The sequence below is a fragment of the Anser cygnoides genome, chromosome 4 (genome assembly GCF_040182565.1).
Source record: "Anser cygnoides isolate HZ-2024a breed goose chromosome 4, Taihu_goose_T2T_genome, whole genome shotgun sequence".
Taxonomy (NCBI): domain Eukaryota; kingdom Metazoa; phylum Chordata; class Aves; order Anseriformes; family Anatidae; genus Anser; species Anser cygnoides.
In genome coordinates, this window is record NC_089876.1 from 50,783,298 (window position 1) to 50,807,038 (window position 23,741).

At 34.1% G+C, this 23,741-nt stretch overlaps 1 protein-coding gene across 4 annotated transcripts in view; it reads right to left on the minus strand.

Moving 5' to 3' along the window:
- Positions 1-1,024: 1,024 nt before the first annotated feature.
- Positions 1,025-23,741, minus strand: part of FSTL5 (follistatin like 5) — a 333,504-nt gene continuing 310,787 nt past the window's right edge. For all 4 annotated transcript variants that reach the window (XM_066996114.1, XM_048076153.2, XM_048076152.2 and 1 more), the window contains one exon: positions 1,025-3,491. In XM_066996114.1, coding sequence (XP_066852215.1) covers positions 2,789-3,491 — 703 coding nt within the window. In that variant the 3' untranslated portion in view covers positions 1,025-2,788. The remainder of the gene's footprint in view (positions 3,492-23,741) is intronic.

The following is a 23,741-nucleotide window of genomic DNA, read 5'->3' on the forward strand; positions in this document are numbered from 1 at the left end:
CTGTAATATTATTGACAATCAAATCTGTCAGGTACATGAGTAGAGATTTTGGTCTCCTTTTTCATATACAGGTAATATTTTATTTATATTTTAAAGCTTCTCCAATTGCCATATGCTGCTAATACAAAAGAATAAAGACACTACCAAAACTGACAACTAGCTTGGATTTTAATAGAGATTCTATGGGGTCATGCAACACGTCTTTCATTGTCAAAGAAAGAGAAGAGAAGGCTCCAAGGCCTTCCAGTACCTAAAGGGGGCCTACAGGAAAGATGGGGACGGACTCTTCATCAAGGAGCATAGGAAAAAGGGCAATGTCTTTAAACTGAAAAAGGGTGGATTTAGGTCAGACATTAGGAAAAACTCTTTACGCAGAGTGCAGTGAGGCTCTGGAACAGGTTTCCCAAAGAAGCTGTGGATGCCCCATCCCTGGAGGTGTTCAAGACCAGGATGGATGGGGCACTTTGGGCAACCTGGTCTAGTGGAAGGTGTTGGCAGGGGGGTTGGAACTGGATTGTCTTTAAGGTCCCTTCCAACCAAAACCACTCTACGGTCCTATGAAAGGAATCTCATGATTGTCATGAGATGCAATTCTTATCTTTTACTGTTAATGCTTATGCAAGGAGAAGGCAAAGTACATTCCACCTATACCGGGCAGACTGGACAGTGAGCTTTTCAGTTGTTTAGTGCCATGCTTCTCAGTTTAGGCTTTTACATTTAAACAGCTTCTAGACTAGGGGTCTTTGGATCCAGAAGCCAGGCAACAGAATAAACATGTCTATACTCTAATTACTCCGTACCTAATTGATTAGTAGATAAGCTTTTCTCTGTAGCAGCCAAAGGAAATTTTCCAGTTAGTTAAACTCTTGTAAAAAGTTTTCTTTCCACACTGGATATAATTTATTTTATATACATGTTTTATAGATATAAAAGGCAGATTAAATTCCTTCTACCCTGCTTTCAGATAAAATCTATGTTACATACCACTTCATGTGGCTATATTGGAGCATTCACCAAAGTCAGGTCAGTTTAAAATTTATGGGGTTTATTCTCCTTTTGTCAAGCATTTTCTACATACAGAACATTCACATGGTGTAAGCTACAGAAGAAAAATGCATGAAACAGACTACTGCAAATAAGTGAGTAACAGACAGATTACATGATTCTTGTTTGTTCACAATGGAAAAAACTTGGAAAACAGATTCAGTAACTAGAAATGTAAGCAGACTCTTAATTTAGTTAAATCTACCTACCAGGAGGTTTGCTCAAGCTAAAGAGAGATCTACTGTATCACACAGGGCAGGATGCTAAATGCACACAAGGTTACAATGCTAGAAAATTCCAGATTTCTAAATAGTTTTACACAATCTAGATTGGAGTAAAATTTTGTTTTAAAAAAGGTGTTGTTTCTTTTATTGATTGCCTTCAGTAAAAGGAGGTCAGTTTAAGAGTTTATAAGCATTCCTTAGCAAAAACGTAATAAAAATAAAAATACTCCCAAACTTTTAAGTCATTGCTCTAAGTCTGGATCGTTGTTTACGGCTCGCTTTCTTATCCTACTAACTACTGTTATTCTACTTCTGAGAATCTCATTTTTCCCATTTAGATGTTTGCTCATCATTAAAATTAGAATTCTAAGTTATCAAACTATAAAAAAATACAAAGTTTTTGTTTTTTATTCTTTTTTTTTTTCACTAATTCAATTGGATGCATGAAATTGAAGGTCTATTGAGTTAACCAAATAGTTTAACAAATATGGTTCAATGGTACAAATGCATAAGCAAAAGTGTTACCTATAGGTTGTTGACTTCATTTCTCTGAGTTTCCAGTTTCCTAAACGTGTGGTTTTTTGTTTTGTTTTTTAATACCAGTTTTCTTGTTGCTATAGGTGAAGCTTCATGATGACATGTTTTCAAAATGTGGATTACCCTGAACAGTTAAATGCAATGTTTCTCTGTAGTAGAACTGAAACTCCTCACTGATGAAACCCTGTGACAGCTGAAAAAATTAATACCTACTTTTTTTCAAAAAAAGAAAAAAAAGAAAAGTAAGCCTCTGCAAGCAGCTTTCTCAACTAAGACTCGCCATAAAAATAAACTCCACAAACTGCAGCGATCAGAAAACTGTGCACTGCAAATATAACTTCTCCTTTTTTCTTTTTTTTTTTCTCTTTGTATGTTCCAAAGCTTGAGACTAGAAATTTGATACTAAAGGTTTCTCTCCAATGACAAGCAATCCTGTAGACACAATGGGAATAAATTATACAATTTCTATGCTTTACCTTTCTTGTGAGACTTTCACTTCAAGGCACGAAAAGATTAAACAGTGGACTGGACAAAGCAGGACATAATATTTCTGTTTAAGGAATCAAAGGTTGTACAACAGCTCTTATTTTGTTTCTGAAGCAAACCAAACCAAAATTTGAATCATATTTACATATGATTCTTCCATTTACAAATTCAAAGTATCATGTTAAATTCCCTGAAGCTTTGTGTTTTACTATTTTATTTAAGGTAATGCATGATGTTTATCATCAATTTCAATATTCAGCAATTCCACTCAACCAATACAATCTTGGCTGATAGTTTATAAGGAGTACCATCATCATATAGCTGTTGTTTTAGTAACTTTTATATGGAAGTTGTCTCAAATTGTGTTTAAGTCAAAGAAATAACAGGTATAGAAGGATCTAACAATTTCAAATGAAATGTCTAGGTTTAAAGAATGGTATAATTTAAGTGCAATGTACTGTTAAACTATTAATTCAGTAAATATCCAACACACATCCTTATACTTCCCCAACCCAAATTACTGTGTTGCCTCTCTCAACTTCGGTGATTTCGCAATTTAACTTATTGAGGCGTCCATCCAGGATAAACAGAGATTCCTTGGAAGGGGTCATGAGATACTGACCAAAAAGGCCACTATCTTTTATAAGACGGTTCTTACTGTTCCAAGGCCATTCGCCTGCCTTTACAGGCTCCTTAAGACTCTTCACCATCTTAACCTTGCCAGAGGAGAGCTCCACGAAGAGAACATCAGTTTGTGTACTGGAGCTACAATAGACATTGTATTGATGAGCTTCAGTGAATGATGGCTGAAAAGCTACATCAGATATGTGCAAATTTGTATGAATGTCAAATGCATCCTGTATTTCTCCTCTCATTGTAATGGACTGGAACCTCATAAGACCCTTTGCGTCATCAATGCTGACAAGGTAGTGTCCATCTGGAGAGACGTGTGGTGTGCCTGTTACATCGCCATTATATCCAATCACAGAATCAGTAACGCTATCCACTATAAGCTGTGGTAGGACAGCCCCAGTAGTGTCAGGCTTACAATGGATAAAAAAAAATCCTCCAAGATGTGTATAAGCCAGTGACTGAGGAATGCAATTATAATCTTTTAAACTAATTGTCTTGATGTATGACATAGTTTCAAGATCAATTTTCTGGAGCACAGGCTCATCCTTATGCAGAATAAATCCAAACCTGGAAGGAAAAGCACAAAATCAAAGAAAGTCAGAGTTATTGTATGCATTATGTATAAATGTGGAAAGCCAATGCAACAAAGTCAATGAGTAAATATGTGCAGCAGTGTACTAATATATATCTCAGCTTCAGATGTTTCAGATATTAATCATTTTATAATTTTTATTTGTCAGCGTTCTTGTAATTTTAATTTAGAGTGCATCAAATGAAACGTCTAAAAATATTTATCTGATTAATTGGAAAAGTGTTTTTTTTTTCCAATTGACATAGGATAAAAGGTAAATATTACTTTCAGCATATCTATCCAGTTAAAACTTTCACTAAGAAGAAAGACTAAATATCACTAGATAGTACACCTCACATTTTTTAATTCATTTCATACAGTTCTTCAACTTTCTTGGGAATATCAGCTTAATCCAGTGCTCATTGTTATTCAGATAATTATCCAAATCTTTCTCATTTTAATTCAGCAGAAATGAATATCATAAAAGAATTTAGGTTTATGCCTCCCAACTATCTAAGCCCCACCATTTCTTACATTTTAAATGACCCTTTATGCATTTACATACATCAAGGAATTTTCACTGAACATGAATAATATGGTTAAGCCTTAAAATTCTACAGTTTAATGTTTATAACATTTTAAATATACACTATATTCTATAATGGTAACATATAGGTTTTGACTGCACAATCAATTGTTTATATGCCTAAACCACTGCTCTAAATATTATGAAGTTATGTCAAAGTAAATTAGTTTTGTTAATAATCTAAGAGCATTCACAACACTTCTCCAAAACAGCTGTTTTCCTTTGGCACATTTCTCAACATAACACTTTACTCAATCTTTGATCCTAAGAATGAAGCTTTCTTGCTACTGTGTACTGATATATAATCTAAAAATACCTTTCAGATTCTATTCATATGAAGCACTATGAGAGCCACAGTTTTTCAATAATTGAGTTGTTGGAAATAGCACAAAATTTCACGCTCTACCTTGCAACCTCAACATATTCAGTTATCTGTGAACCACCAAAGAAACGGGCAGAAAGGTTTCAGGACATTGTTCAATCAGTTCTTCAGACGTAAGATAGGGTGAATTGCATTTGTACTTCCTACTGAACTAGTAGAATTTTCAAGAACATTTTTAATTTTAGCCCCACTTTCAGAAATCCTTGCATCCTACTTCAGTATGATAGGATCATAGAATTGTAGAATCGTTTGTTGTTTTTTTTTTTTCCTGCATGAGTACTGATGGAGGGCTAGACACTGCCATTAATATTACCTTCATTATTAATATTAAATGTGGGAAAAACAAACAAACAAAAAGAAACAACAACAACCACAAATATCTAGATTGCTGTATCAAGCACTGAAACATCAGAACACGTAAAAGCAACAAAAACAGAATGCCATGTTAGCATTATTATACACAATATAAACTCAGCCAACATTTGTAACCTGTCCAGTTTATGTTGTCAATCTTTAGCCCTATTTCTAGTGCAATTAGATTCATGTCATTACACACAGAACTCTTATTTCCTCATCCCTGCCCTGCTCCAGTGTTACTGCTTTGGAATCCACTGGCCACATCTGAGAAGGAGACGTTGCAACATGGGGAGTTTTCACGGAATGATGATTGGTGGCTAAATGGAAGATAACGATGCTCCTGCAGAAGGAAGCATGAGGTGAACTCACCAGGAATTCATCTTTGCCTTAGATTTAGCACATAGTGTTACATGTCAAGGTGGCAGGTCAGAAATCATAGAAAATGAATGTGTAGGAAAACTGGACTACTGGCGTGGAAGAAGATGGCTGGCATATGCAAGAGAGGTTAGGGCATTTGTACAGGAAGAAACTGAACATGTGGGAAAATCTCAGATTATTGGGGAATGGTGTAACACGGGACAAAAAATAGACAGGTTACTTACTATCATTTAGTGATGTCATTTACACTAATTTAAAATTGAATAGGATGGTGATTAACCCTTCTCACTTTTCCTTATTTTAATGAGTTAAAGGTATCTGAAGACAAAGGAAAATATCTAACCTGAGGTCAGTGCAATGGCATGTGCTGAATACATTAAATACTCTATTTTCAGCTACTGCAGTATCATTTCATTTATTTAAATATGAGTACTTTGCACAGTGCAGACTTTTGCCTTAATTACTCTTGAACTCAATTTCAATAGTGAACACAATGAACATTTTTTTCATTTGAGTTTGGTTAAGTTGATTTTGGGTTTGAAAACATTATTTTGTATATGTATCTTGTATACCAATAAAAACAATAGGGAAAAAATGGAAATCTTATTTAAAGGGAAAGAAAAAGCTTTCACAAAACTGCTTTCAATTATGTCCAGAATTTATATCCAAGTGATGCTTTCAGGAGTGCACAAATATATACAAAAGTGGTTATGTGATTTTGAAAGTCCCATCACACACCTCTATGATTAAGTATATAATTACTTTTCAAAGTTTGTCCTACTGTTTTCAGAAACTGTATAAAACAGAGCTAAAAATTGTTTTCTGTAAAGAAATCATTCACTTCACCTTAAAGCATATTTGGCATATCTTATTGTTTATGTGTGCCCAGCACATTTCATTCTACCTTCATTGTAACTAAGAAAAATTACTCAAAATTCCACTGTATGTTTTCATCTGCATTCAAATTTCAGAATTAGAAATCAGAATTTGTCAGAAATCACAAATAATTTTAAAGTAATTATTTTTAACTATTTTTCTACCACAAAACAGATTTGAAAATCTAAACAAATGTATTTCAAGCTTGAGAAAACCTTGAACAATTGCTTTCATGTATTGCATATCGTCCGGACAAGCAAAAAGAAATCTTTATGCAGCTTGAGAATCAATTTATTTTACAGATTATTCTAAACCAATGAAAATGATCCTTTCTTTCTGAAGTAAAATACAAATGCAAAACAGTACAAATTACCTAAACCATAAACTCTGTCTTTCTGATTTAGATCACAATTAAAATGAATGATTTAAATCACTTTGATTCAAAGAATTCTTCCCTGCCTATGAATGCTCTACTAAACAGTGCTAATGATCAATTTATGTGATATTTTGCATTCAAAATGTCACTAATTTCAAGATGAATAAATAAATTACTAATCTATGTCTCTCAAACATTATCCCCTCTGTAATATGTTTTTGAACCACAGGTACACGCAGCTTATGATAATTTTGGTTGCATAAAACCTTTGATTATCAAAACAGTGAATATATATATACATATATATATATATGAATATATATATAAGTTAAATATAAGGTCTCACATAACTTCCCTAACATTGCATCAGCTGAAGGTGTGGAAAGACTTACATTCAACAACCAGTTTTACTAATGGGAGAGGCTGCTGCCACTACCCATAATCCCTCCAGTTTCTCATAACCTGGTGGCATCCTCTGACAGAGGGATCCCCTAAATTCTACCACTGAGTAGTTTGATTAAACACCCCTAAGACACGCCATCAAAATAAATTTAGTCATCCTGGAATCATGCAATATGTCTGTTGATTAACCTGGGTGGTTGAACTAAATAGTTTTGGAGCCAGAGCAGAACAAAGTTTTCACTGGTATCAGTATGTTAAGAAGAGGATGTTTGTCTACATCCTTAGATGCAAATGTCTCCATATCTTCAGGGTTAATCATATGCTTATTTCAGAGCAAATCAACCTATGCATTTTAAAACATAAAACAACTAAAAATACATAATTTCTAAATTTCTAGTATCTAAACCACAACTTTTCAAAGCATTCTAGTTTCTTATGCAACTTCATATATCTCTTTGTACCACTTAGTTCCCAGTCCAAAACCAACATGTAAAAAGCTTTCAGTGTCTTGGATACATTAATCTTAGAATTCAAAAAGCTGTTTCAGGTTTGGTAACAGAATTCACAGGTAAATGCTTGAAAATCAAAGAAACCAACTTCAGGATTGCAAAAGCCTTATCCTGATACTGTATTTGTTGTTCCTAGGAGCACAAGTTATTATTCTTACGGTCTCTGCTTGCTCTGAAGCTATTAAGATACTTGATTTTACAATCTCCCGCTGCTGCAGCAGCTAATCATATAACTAATGATAATCAGCTATAACTGAATACCCATTTACAATGCATCTCTTAAAGTGTGCAAGAGGCAGCTTAATACAATTTCTTTATACTGATTCCTCAGTTTCATGCTTTTAAATATTTTCAACTTTGTAGCCTTAACATTGTTTACCACTATCCATGCTCTTCACTGTGTCCTGCTTATTTCTGAAATTTGAAAACACAGCTTTGATGGAAATTCCTTCCCTTTTTTCTTTATGTAGCAATTTCTCTAACACAGGAAAAATATACTTTATTATAATGTTAACATGAAGACTTTTTGCTTTATTTTTTTTTCTAGTTCAAACTTAAACAACTTACAACTTTGGGCACTGATATAATGCGGAAAACTATAGCCTACCAGGTAATGTTTTTAGAAGTGAGTAGAGTAGAAGCTCAGCTTTGCTAGCAGAATAATAATGCAGTGAAATTAAGTAGGAGTTTTACTGATTTCAAAGCACTTTACAAGTATCACAGCAAATGAAGTAAAAAGCTGAATGACTTTCCTAAGGCAATATAATGATCCACTGGCAAAGTCAGAGTAAAAATACAGGTCATTTCAAGTCCAATACACTTTTTTTTTTTACTGATCACGCTACAGGCTACCCACACCACTGCAGCTGAGGTCCTAGAAGATACATGCAGGAGTAAGTTCAGACAACTAACATACATCCTTTTGAATAAGACTATAGGAATAATATTTGCATCAAAATTAGCTAGGCTTTTGAAACTGGGTGGGGAAAAAGAGAAGGTTCAAAGGGGGAAGCTGGCAAATCTTTATGAAGGACCAGGACCTGCCCTTCCCTAGAGCCAGAAGTATGGCTGCCAAAAGTAATTTAATAGAACTAATGTGATTCATCAATATTGTCGTTCAATTAATTCTTTCTCAACCTGTCATACCAGCTTTATCTTCTCAGTGCCTCAATTAAAATTCAGTAAAGCTGGATGCAGAAGTAAATACCCAAACAACACCATAATACATATAAAAGCTGGGGGGGAGAGTTTCAAAGCAGCCAGTCTTTTTGGATGTAAAAAGAATTTGTCAAGCTGTGTGTTTAATATATTTGCTTGCCTGCCTGCTCAGTAAGAGCTATGTGGCTGGGCTTTTGAGAAGCTGAACAAATCAAGAGAGAGGTCTACTTGTTCACGTGCCTGTGAGGTTTGTATGCCTGGTTCTTAGTCTATGAGAATTGCTAGCAGCGGCATAAGCATGGGAAAAGTAATGCAAGTTCTGAAGGGAAAATGCAGAACGGAAAAAGGGAAGTGAAGAAAATTGATTAAAAAAAAAAAAAAGCTAAAGATTCCATGTCTGATATTGTAAAGTACTGAGAGGAAAAATGAGAGAGAAAAAAAAAACACTTTTGCAACATAAAGATGAGGTTATATTTTCTAGGCCAATAGCAACTGAGGAAGATGATAAACAGCTGTGGATTATTTTTTTTTATTATTATTTTTAGGAACATACATCTATCTGTCAGATTAGATAATTTCTCCTGAGAATGTTGGAAGAGTTTACTAGCTCTTAACATTTTAATAAATCTCAGAATAAAAGAAAGAATTGGAAAGTCTGGAAGAGGATTATTGAAATATTCAAAAGATCAAGTCAGGCATCAGCAAGCTGCAAGCTGATTAGCTTGATACACATCTCAGGGAAATAATAAAATGGATGGCAGACAAGCAGGTCAATATGAGATCTGAGTCTAAGGAGTCAAAAAGAACCAAACTTCCTCCTACAGTCCTTGGAGTAATATACAGGGAGAGGTTAGAATAATGCAGAAGTCTTGTATCTGTATTATACATTGGGAAGACCAAAGCCAGAACGTTTCATGTTGCTTTATTTCTGATATTAAAAAAATAAAAATTAAAATTAAAAGGAATATTTAAAAAATGGGGTAACACATCTAAAATTATTTAAAATTATTTTAAAAATCTAAAATTATTTGAAGGATATTTTTAAGCAAGATAGGATATTTTTAAGCAAGAGCCTGAGAGAATTCAACATATTTAGCTTAAGAAAGATATAATTTAGATGTGACTTATTTACAACTTGTACATATACCTTAATGGAGAGAACATACTGTTTAGTAATGCTATCTTTAATCTCACAAAGAAAGTATAATAATGATTACAGAGTGAAACTAGACAAATTAAAATTAGAAACATGCATTTTTCTAACAATGGGGATGATAACATATTGCAAAAATCTACTATAGAGGTGATTAATTTTCTTTGGTGGGAATCTCCAGGTAAAGACTATTCTTTTTGGGAGACTTGACCAAGCCCAAGTAGATGCAGATTTAGAAATATCCGATTCACTATCTACATTTCTCAATTACTATTTGAAATGTGTAAAATCTATGGTATGCACAGAAATCACAGAATCATAGAATATCCCGAGTTGGAAGGGACCCATAAGGATCATTGAGTCCAACTCCTAAAAAGTCAGAAAAGATGTTCTCATGGTCTTTTCAAGCTTATGAATATAAGAAACATTAATTCTTTGTCTTTGTTCACACAAATAAAATAGCATCAGTACAGTAGATTTTAACCTCATACAACACAGGCATCTGATGCTGAGATTTTAAGAAGGAGCTAAGCGTTTCAAATCTTATGAATTTAATTTTGATTTGACATAGTATCTTATCTCACAGACCAAAGACAATTAAGAAAAAAAAAAGTCCCTCTACAACATATTAATTTCCAAATTCAGGAAGTTTGTTACTTGTTTGGGTAATATAACTATACAACTATAACAGACATAATTTCACTTAGGAAGAAAGATGTTCTAAGGCTGGGATGGTCATTCCTTTCAAGTTTATTGATTTAAATATAGAAGATATTGGTGGATAGCTTGTAGGGACAGTCATTGATCATAGAGTCCTGCTTCAAAAAGTGGCCTGCTTGCATACAGCAATGATCAGTTGCAAATAAATTTTAGCCCACTGTCCAATAAACTAATTCCTGCTTTCTAACAACGAGGTGAATCCATCCATACTTCCCTTCTGTCTAGCATAAAGAACCTCTTGACATGCCAATGTCAAGATTGTTAACTGTACTTTTGTTGTCAACTTGTGCTTTGTCTTTCTGGTGAGGTGGTAAGAATAACTAAAAGAACACATTATTTTCCAAATTTGTCAGAAAACAGTACTGCAAGTCGCCAAGATTAAAGGAAGCTTTGGAGTACACGGGTTAGCTCTGATCCAAAAAAGGCCATGTGGAGTAAAAGAGTGTAATTTACCAGAGCTATAAGCAATGAATTATCAGTGTAATGTATTAAAATCTTGTCTTCCAATGGCGTCTATAGTCCCAATGCAGTGGGAACATTTCACAAAACTGATATTAGTAAGAGAATTTTACTGGAGATCTCAGTAAAACAGTCAGGAAGTAATAGGCTGAGCTTTCATTATGCTGTTTTTTTGTTTGTTTTTTCCCTCTCCCTTTAAAGTAAAGCAAGACTATTAAATCTGTGTAAAGAAGTTTGCACTAATACGTTACGTTTCATTCTGTTCTGTGGATATCTGAATTCAACCCCCAAAGCTACCATAATCCAATAACTTTTCAAAAGCCCTTAGTTTACTAGAAGGATTAAAAAAATTCAGCCACTCATAGTCAAACAATGAAATTGTGTTTGTCACCTGTGTGCTGTTATCCTGTTTTTTATGATTAGGTTGTTGGAGAACAAGTGATACTTCAGAGTAACTTCACATTTCCCAAATGATTTATAGATAGATGGTGGTGTATTTAATGCAAAATTTCCTCTCATATAGATTGATATGCAGAAGCCTCCCACTGTTCATTAAACTCTGATCAATATTTATGAGAATCTCAACACTCATGTCTTTTCTACGCAGTGACATCATGCACAATATCTGGCAGCATATAAAGGTGTTTGTCAGAGTGCATACTGGGAACTCATGCAATTCAAGTCTGAAGTATATGAGACCAAATTTTCACATTTTGAATCATTTTACAGTTAATGCAAGTGGGAAGCTGTAGCCTGTGGGCATGTCACTCCAATTGGAGTATATACTAGAACTATGAAATCTGAAATTTTCTTTCTTCATTTACTCCATATGTATGAATAATAAAGATTTTAATGCCAGATTTTAAAGAATTAACAATATTGAAGATTTTCCACAAAAAAATTTGTCACAACTATTTGTTCCGATGAACAGTTAGAAAAGAAAAATCTGAGTAATTATACTTAGTAATTCTATAGCACCTTTCATATGAGGAGTGCATTGGGCTTGGCTGGGATGGAGTTCATTTTCTTTACAACAGCCCACATGGTGTTTTTGTTTTAGATCGGTGACCAAAAGAGCATTGACAGAACACTGATGTTTTAGTTGTTGCTGAACAGTGCTGACAAAGTAGCAAAGCCTTCTCTGTTTCTCACTTGGTCCCCCCCCCAGCAAGTAGGTTTGGGTGTGGACAAGAGGCTGGGATACAGCCAGGACAGCTGACTCCAATTGACCAAAGAGATATTCTGCCATAGAACATTATGTTCAGCAATAAAATTATTTCCAGAGTAGCCAATGCTTGGAAAACTGGCTAGGCACTGGTCTGCTTGTGGTGAGTGATAGCTTTTGCATCTCCCTCCCCCCACCCCCCCCCCAACTCCTTCACTTATTAAACTGTCTTTATGTTGACCTACGAGTTTTTTCACTTTTGCCTTTCCAATTCTCTCTCCCCCATCCCAACAGGGGAAAGGGAGTTGGGTGGTGGGTTCAGCTGACAGCCAGGCCAACCCACTACAAGGAGTCAGTTTTCTGTGAAAACCATTGAGTTTTACAGTACCTAGATGAAGAGAAATTGAGACAGATAAATTATATTACTTCTCTAAACTAACTTAAAAGAGGCAGAGAGAATATCCTAAAAGGTACCAACTTTGAAACGTATTTTTCAGCAATGAAGTCTGTACGGATGAATACCTTGTTTTCCTAATTTTAATAGGGAAAAACAAACAGACACACATATTTAAGAAAAGAATAATTACAATAATTGTAAAAACTAAAGTTAACATGCTATAAATGATTATTTCTAGAGTCTCATAACCTACATTCAAGACCATAATTTATTAAAGCACTGTTTTCTCCTTTCTACTTAGATATGCTTCTAATTTTTATTTATTTTTCTGTTTGCTGTAAATGAGAAACTTCAGTGTTATGCAACGTAACATACCAGAAAAATTGCTCTCAGATGAACTTCATATGATAATTGACATGAAATATATTTTTTCTTAAACAGTAGTGACATTTGTATTTACTAGAAAAATGCACAGTGTAGTACAAATGGGTTTACTTGTTTTAATGCTATAGCTAGAACAGAAACAAGTCTTGCTGCTCAGTTGCTAGAATGTATTTTAAAAATTGGATTTAGTATCCAGATTTATGGAACTATAAACCTGTATGAAAAAACAGTGAGCAGTAAACCTATGACTGATATACAAACATCCAACAGTCCAGTTCATAAGCTGTCATGAAAATGTTCATGTTTAATCCTAAGGGGAGGCAGCACATTTATACCTTCATCTAGAATGGCAGTAACAGATCTGAAGCCACACAAAACTAAATTTTGGATGGTTCTGATAAGGATTTCAAGTAATAACACACCTTAAATCCAAAAGAAAAAAAAGTGTACTTTAGACTATGCACATGTGCAAAAGGATTATACTGCCACAATGGCCCATGTCATTTAAGTATTACGTTTTTTATAATCTGTTCATCAGTTTATTAAAAATTGATATATGAACTAGGAAATCAAAAGGGACAAAACCAATACATGGCTTAACCCTAAGTGGCTCTTCCACATATATCAATCCATTTATGTTTACATCCTTACTGCTTTGAAATATAAAAATATATATATATAAAAAAAAATCTGCAATTGTAACAAAGCACAGCTGCTTCTTTCCTCTAAAATCACATCAGCAGTCAGTAAGTAGGTTGAAAAATTGTCACTATGATAGTTCAGTCTCACATTATCTCCTTGTTACAAAAAAAAAAAAAACAGGTGGGATTCCTTTCTGGTAGATGCTTACATTTAAATAGATATAATATATAACTATAAATATATAACACAGGTTAAGTCTTCAAGCTGCTATTTTTGTCAGCAGCCTAGAGAATCTGTTCAGTTGACTAGCACAGGAGCCCTTGAGGGGATGAGCAAAATTGCCATCTAGATTCCTCTACCTGTACAGACTAGACCTCCATTAACTGTAGCAGAAGCTAGAGAGCTTGCACCCATAGATGCATAGATGCAATGGATTTTCACACCTAAATCTACCTGCCTACCTCCTGAGCATCAGGCTCACCATAGGTGTTCTATCCAAAAGAAAACATTATATCCCAAAATAGACTTACCAGAAATTTGCAGAAACCAGAAAACTGAAGTTTAATTGACTAACATTACATCAGGATGAAAGTAAAAGCTAGAGTTTGAAAACTTTGAAATGTGATTTTCTGTTTCTCCTAGCTATTATAACACGTTCAGGTACCACATAGCTGTACGGGTTATTAAAGCTGTCCTTTTTGGTCAGAAATTAAAAGTCTTGCTCAGAGGAGCAGCTAGCACTACCCTCAGTCACTAGATACAGAGTAAGTATATGTCAGTATATATACAGTATGTCAGTATATATACAATATGTCTCCATGCAAAAAAGAGTTAAAACCAGTGAGAATATCCCCTCTTTGGATTTTCAGGGATCTCTTCATCACTCTAAAAGGGTAGTTCTAGTACAACATCATGAATACACTTCACTTTCAAAAAAGTGTATTTTTCCAACTATAATGATCAACTTCAAATTTTCTCAAGTCAAGAGGCTTGAGACAACAACAAAAACCCACCCACCAAATTAACAAACCACTCACTCCAAAGTTTGTCTTTCAATTTTATCTCCTTAGGGTTCTGCAGAGCTCTAAGAATTGTAGGCAACATTTCTCAATGAATTTTCCAAAGGTAACTTTGCTTATCACTATGTCTGAGTATTGTCTACTGCAAAAGGTCAAGGTGAAATTACATCTTATGACTTTTAACATCTCTCATTTAGACATTGCATATACAAATCATAACAAATATTTTTCAAATAGGATGTGACTCAAATTATACTATATCTACTGATTTTAAAATTTTATGAAATTTCCTTTTTTTAAAAACATACCTTTTAAAAGCATATCTGTTTGTGCAGACAACTATGAAAACTCTGCAAGGGAATGGTATATCATGCATTTAGTATCCAGCTTAGTCATTGTCTTTCTACAATTGGATTGACAATTAGGCATTGTCCGTCTACAATTCTACATATAAGAACCATATTTCGTAACAACACAGTTGCTTCCATTAATACAATTATTTTTACATAATACCAAGATTTGTAAAAAGCATAATTTCCCAGTGTTAAGATATTGAGACAGTCATGTTACACAGTTTTTCTCATTCTATAGCATCCATCCTGTGTGAATAACCCAGGAAAAAATATTAGCCTACTCAGGCAGTGGTACCTTAATTAATTATAATACAGTTGGGCCTCATCTGTTTTACCTTTATTCATTGTGTGCATAACACAGAGTTTTGTGCAAGGATACTGGGCAAAGCATACTAAAGTGAAGGTCTGTAAAGAATTCAAACCCAAGGCAGACTTTAGGGCAGCCTTGTATAAACACGCTTTACCCTCATTTGCTGCAACCAAACATCTTCATTTCATCCTATAATAATACTGCATCTCCAATAGTTATTCAGAATGAAAGATAATACTAAGATCTGCAGCTACAGAATCAGTGAATATGTGACATTACTTTAATTGGAAGTTCTAATTGAGTAAAGTATAAATTAATAATGCACCAGATACTCCATACAATGTTTCAAAATCATGTGAATTCTGATAATGCATGTGAATCTGCATTAATGTTGATATTGAAATCATGTGAATTCTGAATGGCATGAAATTGCAACAGGGAACATTCAGGCTGGGTGTTAGGAAAAGGTTCTTCACCGAGATGGTGGCCGGGCACTGGAACAGGCTCCCCAAGGCAGTGGTCACAGCACTGAGCCTGCTGGAATTCAGAAAGAGTTTGGACAGTGCTTTCAGACATATGGTCTGATTTTGGGCGGTCCTGTGTGGAGACAGTAGTTGGACTCCACGGTCCAAGGAGTTGGACTTGATTATCCTTGTGGGTCCCTTCCAACTCGGGTTAGTTTATGATTATATGAACGCATCTTTAGAACAGTTTTTGCAAGGTACCATTTTTTCCACCATTCAGACAGAGCAAACTAATTTAAAAACAACAGCCAAGCAAGAAGCTAGGATGGAGCTGCCAACAAGCATTGTATTCACAACTTTGCTGCCTTTATGTTGTTATTTTCTTCCTATAGACAAGAAATAGACATTACTTATGAATGCAACTGCATTTACTATAAAACAGGAAACATGTAAACACAAGTTAAAAAGTCATAACAACACAAGAAAAGCCTAAGAAATAATTTGCTAGAAATGGGGATTAATTTGTTTTTAAATTATTTTTATGAATACTTTAACATAAAACTGTATTTGTCATGGAAAGATGGATAGAGTAGAAAATGATGATTATGTATACACCAATGTCCCCTTTTCCTTTCAGTTTCTGGCCCTACACTCACAGATTACTCCACTCAAGTTAATAGACTTTTTGTAAAGAGAGATCTAAGATCAAACACTTTGGGAAAATGATGTTCTCAAAGCAGAAACCAAGTCAAAGAAAAAGAAGAGAACTAGATGAGCTATAATCAAAACTATTTGTACACAAAGCAAAAAAACAGTATTGTCGGGCAAAACAGAAGTTTTCAAGGAAACAGTAATAAACATTACCTACTTTATCCCACGTGAATAACATACATCTTTAAAACTACTCCGTATTCTATATTTTAGAGACCTTTATTCAGAATTTATGCTAAAAAACAACATGGGAAGATATAGTTTTATTGCTACAAAGCTTGATCAAATCTGATGATCAAAAGTTTCCTGGAACTCCAAGTAAATACCATTAACTTCCCATGAACAGTCTGTTAGAGGATCAGGGTGGTCCCTGACTCTATAAAGATCTTCTAATCTGGCAACATGGGAAAGTATTAGTATTTAAGCAAAATTCAAAAATAAAAATGTGTTATATATCAAGCCTTTTTTTTTTTTTTCTGATGAAATGAAATTATCCATTGTAGTTCTGGAGAATGAGACTATCAGCAAGGAAAGGAAAAATAAATTGGCCGAAGAACTGTTTCTTAGTGGTATACACATCAATTGCTTTCAGTGGTCTTTTGAGTTTTTGTCAGTAACAAACACACACACACACACACACACACACACAAAAAAAAGATGCACTCTTCCTTGTAACTGTGGATTTTCTAAGAACTTGACAAACAGCTCTGTAACCATTATTTCTTGTATTAAAATCATTCTTTACTTTATATCCATACATGGATGATTCTCAGAAAGACTGTTTTCACTGATTTCCTTCACTTCATAGAGGCCTTGCAGTCATACCATTGAAATATCACAGAGTTAATTTTCCTCACTTTTAAATTACTCTTTTTAAAAAAGTTCAAAATACATTTTTTATGGTCATTTCCTATTACAACTGCTGTAGCATATTGCACAAATAAAATATTTATCTCTAGATAAAAAACACTTTTTTCATTTTTGAAGGGTTTCTGATTTCAAAAACTGTCAGCACTGCAAGGGCATACCGGTCTTCCCCTCAGGACCTACAAAATGATTGTTCCTGGAATAGTTCATTTCTGGCAGGTTGCTGAGAAAAGACCTTTCTTTAATTTCTGCAGTTCAGAAATGGTTGCTTGATGATAACAAAAGGCTAAGTGGATTTTGCCTGTTGGCTATTGCTCATCAGCACAAAAGTTGTTTTACTTTTGGGTACTACAACAGTCTTTGACCTTTGAAGTTTGTTTCCCTGATTTTGTTTCTGTTCTTTATGACACTAAGAACTCTTGCTTCATATTTCTGTTTTGCAGCAGAAAAGGCTCTCCCATATAATTGTGTATAAGTGTTAAGCACAAAGCATCTTCCTATCACTGTAAATAAAGACTCCAACTTGAAAAGATATAAATAATATTTGCATCAGTAACATGTGACTATTATAACATACCTTTGAAATCTTAACATGCCAGTCCTAAGAAATAGGAATGGGGAAAATAACTCAAGAATAAGAAAATTAAAAAACGCAGAACAGAATGTTGTGAGGTTGCCCTGTTGGAAAATGAGTAATTTCAACATATAACAACATCATTGCTACCATTTCTGTTAAATGAATAAAAAGATCAGTTCTGATGAAAAATGGAATTTGATGCCAGGTCTTTACCCCCTCTCCCTACTTCAGTGTAAGACTGTACCTGCAGAGTATTTAAATTATATTTCACTAGAGATCTATTGGAGGGAGATGGAGTGTATATTGAAGAATATCTTCAAATGACCTATGTTAAGGAACAGCTGGGAAGATTTTGCCATAGCTGGCCCAATGGCGGATTCTTCAGACACTTTTTTTTTTTTTTTTCGGTCTTGCAGGAAGAGCACACTTGTTATAACATGGACCAGTTAGTCCAGTGTTTTCCATTCATATTTAGTATACATTTGCACAGGATAGGGATAAGCCCTGATCTTTCAGGGTACTAGTGATGCCAGAGTCTATGAATTGTCTGAGGCTTCCCTCATAAAACACAACAGAAGTATATGAAACAGACTTTTTCATTACTGGAAATTGTTGTCCAATGATTACAGTATTCAAAAGAAAATAATCCAAGACATTTTATGACAAAGGAAAACATTTTGGTTTCTACATTTTTAGAATCCAGGAATACATGAAACTATTTGCATTTTATCATAAAAGAACTAATTCCTCGGCAAAAATAGTCTTTGTACATTGGCAGCAAATGTGGTTTTCTTTCTTGTACATTTTAGGAAAGGAGAGCAAGCAATTTAACAACAACAACAAAAAATCACTTCATTTTTGAAAAAAATGAAAGCCAAGTAAAGGGTTAGCTATACTGACACAGTGTACAAAATACAATCCTAAAGATAGCCCTGAATGTCAGTACGAGGAAGGATAGAATTGTAATTTGGCCAGAAAATACGGTAACAGCCAGGTGGGCAGATGTCTTATGGAATGCACAGCCAAATTTGTATATGCCAAAAGAAATAGTCGGTACTAGTAGAAAATGAATAATGAGATAGAGATAAGGACTGCAAAGGTGATAAATTATCTATGTCAAAACAGTCCCAAAAGGTCTTTTCTTCATTTATAAAATGAGGCTCCCATACTGTGATATCTGAGGATATATGAACATTGAAAAGAACAAACACTAAATTGTACCACAACTACTTTTTCTCCTTATTTACTAATGACCAAACTGAACCCAAACAGATATTTATTTTATTTAAAAATATGATGGATTTTTGCACAGAAAAAAAAAAAAAGCACAAGAGAGAACATTTCTATTGCAAATGCAAGATCTTCATGAGAAAAAATCAGGCACACCATGGGAAGTTGCTGTGTTTAATTTGTAGATATTAGTGGTTTGTATTATTAGGTTTTGTTTGTTTGTTTAAGATGAAAGTTTGAATAGTTTATCCACAAGAAAAAATTGTATGCTGACAGTTGGGAACTCATTGAATGTACATAGGCAAAACAGTCTACATATGCAGATCTGGAAGTTTTTTTAAACTCTTTGATTCGTATAATTACACAAGCATCTCAGCTTTACTAAACATTAGAAGAGAGGCTTCTAACATAACCTCAAATAGAAAAGATTAAATGTCATTATTCTAAATGCTCAAAAATAGAAATGTACAAATAAAAATTTGCAAATAAATTTTCACTATTCCAAAGTCACAAATCAAAAATACATAATAATATGGGTTGCTATGAAGAAAATTCACTCCATCTGAGGCATACCCAGCAAAACATTTTAAATCATTGTGCTCTGGAAGTTTATCAGCAAACATATAAAAAATTGGTTAATTACATAATTTTAAGATTGCCCCTTAAAGCTAATAAATGAATCCTTATAATTTGGTTTATTTGGAATACCAATAAGCAATTAAAGATTTACTAAAATAACTTCTGATCACTAGATACTAGAAGCTCAGTTAATCCCATACTTGCAGGGTTTAGTTTCTTTTTACAATTAAATTTTTATGTGTTTAATTGTGTAATGTCTTTTCACATACTGACACGTGCTATGTTTTAAAAGCAGATATGTACCAGAAGATAGGTACTACAGTTATTTATTTGTAATAATAGTTTGTTTGGCTACTTCAGAGGGAGAGATTATATTATCCTAGAAGTAATTTTTTCCTGCAATGATGTCTGCACATGCAAGAGGAAAAAAATAAAATATAACATGGAAAACATTTACAGCTTAGCAAAACTCCTCTTAGCTTTAGTAGAAACCAATAGACTTAAGCCAGGCTGTGGCTATTTCCTGAACTAAATGGGAAATGCAAGGAGAACAAGAAGAATGTTCCTGCTATCACCAGTGCTAGTAGCTGAACAAGTTTCAGGGCTGAAAACTGAATCTCTTAATCTGTTAGTTCTTCATATTCCCTTTAGAACGAAGATGCTGTAAAAATCACTATTCACGGCAGAAGAATAGTTTTTGCTGTCTCCCCTCCTTCTTCCCCACAAGTTCCTATGAGTTTGTTTTTCATAAAGAACACACTTATGGACCAAAAGGGACCTCCTTTGCCAGAGGGAAATACACAGAGAGGGGAAAAGAAGGACTACAGGTTTTCCTTCTAGCGCTACGCTCACAAAGACAGGGTTTACAGAGATGCGAGATGGCACAGTGAGAGCCCCTAACCCAAACAGACCTCCATTGTGTGCTGTGCTGCCTTGGAGGAATCACTGAAAGATTCCACAGTCATTAGAAATTGCAGTTACTTGCTACATCTTCACTGATTGCCCTGGTGCTATGGAGCTCCTTTCTCCAAATCCTCAAGCTTTCAAGTTACTTCCCCTGTAGAAGTACATACATTTATAGCTTAAAGAATAAGAACTGTGTGCAAACATGATACTCCCCTAATAGGGCTTGTTAATTTAATTTGTAAAATATTAAATTGTCTCTTATCTTTGAGCTAAATCACATTGGCTACATTAAATATTCAACCTCCCAAATTAATTCCACCTCTTTTGTCTATAGTTGGCTCAGCATTTATCTTTTTTTTTTTTGACATGCAAATCATTTGAAAAGAAAGTTCTTTCTGATTATGTAGGATTTTTGAAATAAAGTATTTTCTGTGTGCTTATTTTCATACAAATACTGAAAATGCTCTGACAGTCCAACTACTTCACACCACTGTATGGGCTTAAACTCTGGAATGAAGTGTGGAATTCTGAATCCAAACTTCTGAAAGTACTGAATCACCACCCTAACGTAGGTTTCATTTATGAAGGTTCACAAGGACGTATTGGCAGCACATTCCAATTACCTCTTTAAAAAAGATTAGTTTTTGGAATGTGTTGTGCAAATGAATAAGCATAATTTCAGAAAGACTGTTTCCCCTATTATCCTACACAACAGAGAAATAAGAGAGATAAAGATTCAAACTGAGAACATTTAACTTTATTCGGATCCTGAGCCTCCTCACCAATGGGTCGATCGTTCATTCTTCCACTTGTTAAATCAGGTAACTATATAACATTTAAAATACTTGCTAATAGATTAAAACATCTAAAAAGTTAGAGTGACTCCATTACAGTGAGTTCATTTAATATTGCTTTTGAAACATTTTTCAGCGGTGTAATGATAGACCTTAATTTATTCCAATTATCTTTTGTTCACTTCAATTTATGAACAGTGGAGCTGAAATAATCAGCTCTTTTGCTCCTTAGGCTTCTGAGAATATACTTTCATGAGTATTGTACAAGTCATCTTTTTGCAGCCATCCCACAAACTAATTGCAAATATCTATTTTTATGATAAGAAATGGGTGTTAGCAGACAATTAAGGACATGATCATTGGTTGCAATGAACTGCTTTGGCACAAAGAGTAGTTCAGTGATTAAAATTTTCTTCTCATTAAATGTATAATGCCAACTATTGAAAATATATGTACTCAATTTTTAAAAGGTCCATCTACAAAGGGAATAAGCTTTGTATATATTTTCTCCAGAAATAATTTGGCGGGGTGGGGGGGAACACGACTTGGGATCTGTATAGTTTATAACAGATTAACAGATTCCACCCTGTCCACCTATAAATGGCTTGCAGTTGCAAAAGGATTATGTCACTCAAAATTTTAGTTTTACAGGTGACAAATGCACCTGGCTGCAGAAAGCTTTCCTTTTTTTTCTGGAAAGGTCTGGTGTTGCACTGGAACTGACTTCTAAAAAAGAGCAAATAGGTCCCTTGAGCAGTTATCTGTATCAGCTAATTCAGCCAGTGTGTTTATTTCCCTTCTTTCTGTCTTTCACTATTCACACTCATAAAATGCTCCCCTGACTAGAATAAGCACCAAATAGCAATAAGTTAAAGCTTTATATTCATTGCATCACATTCTACAGAAACACATGCTGCTCTTGAGGTTTTTTATTGTTGACTGGTGACAATTTAGATTTAACAGACAAGTTTTCTTTCTTTATCACTACTACTTTGATGGATTTTTCTGATGCAATTAATTCAAAAACTTTCCTGACACATTTCTCATGTGGTTCATTTTCATTTAAGCAACAACAAAAAAACAACTAAGTACTTGAAGGCCAGACTTTTTATGAAAGGCAAATTCTTTAACAACTGAGTGATTTCACAAAAATAGCTCTTGAAAAAATACATAAAATAAAAATACAAAATTTCTGTATGTAGTCTTTTTTTAATAGAATCTGAAGCTCAGAATTAGGTAGTGTTTTAGAAAACTAACATAAGATTCTTTGCATTTTTAAAAAGTTCATGAGAAGGTAAAAAACAATTGGAGTTGAGTTGATTTTGTTGGTTAAGAACAACATAACCCAAAATCTATGGTTTAAGTATTGGACAGAATATTACAGGCCTCATGTCAGACTACAGCAATGTTGTTTATTTGGCGTGTGATTGAAAAAAAAAAAGTCTGAAAAAAACACAAGTTACAAAACAATAATTATACTAATTCTGAAATTATATCCACCTTCATTGTATACCTTTAGTCACTTGTTCAATTTGTTTTTTTCACTGTTTAATTAAGTTTAATATTCTTTTTCTAATTCTGTAGATTTTCTCTTTATTCTTTGTTTCTCTTTTATCTTCTCCTTCATCCTAACTCACATATAGGACAGGTAAAATGACTCTTCAGCTGGAGGTAGTTGTGACTCACCATACACAGCAGAAAACAACTACTTGACCTATTTAGACAGAATTCCAATTTCAAATAGATTGAGTTTGACAAAATGAGTTCTTCACTGTCTTTGGACTGGGCCTATTTTTCCTGGTTCCCCTCCTTGTGTATCTTTCATACCTTTCTTTTCCTATTTACATGAAAATTAATGTATCTAAGTATCAGTGCTGTCCTATTGATCCTTTTATAGCAAAAATCTGCATGAATAATTATATTACTATATGAAAGAATATGTATCTTGCAAATGAATGTGCTTGCCTATACTGTATAGAATTATTTTACATTCCATTAAACAAAGCAAGTATTTTTACTAATTCAATACAATTTTTGGTGATGCATTGTATAATATTTTCAAAATGGTTAAGTCATGCCAACATTTATTGAAATGTTAACTGATTAACTTTCTACACCCCCCCCCCCAGCAGTCAGGTCTTGGACTTGTAAAGACTTGCACACATTAATGTAACTTTAATTCATTTAATATCACATACAAATGTGCAACAGGATCCCTTGGCTTAAAAAACTGTCCAAGGAGACAACTGAATCAGTCATTGTAGATCACTAACTGCCCTCTTCTGTTAATGCAGTCTTTGGCAATGGATTAGGGAGCTATGCAGGTAGGAATCACCAGCTGTAAATTCCCTTAAAGATAAAGCTGAACAAATTTGCCCTCCCTAGGGCAATAATTTAGCAATAAACATCAAAATCAACTAGTCAGAAGGGTAGTACCCCTAATGCTGGTAGTTTATGAAGTAGTAGCTTCTGTTCTCTCAAAGCATGCCTGC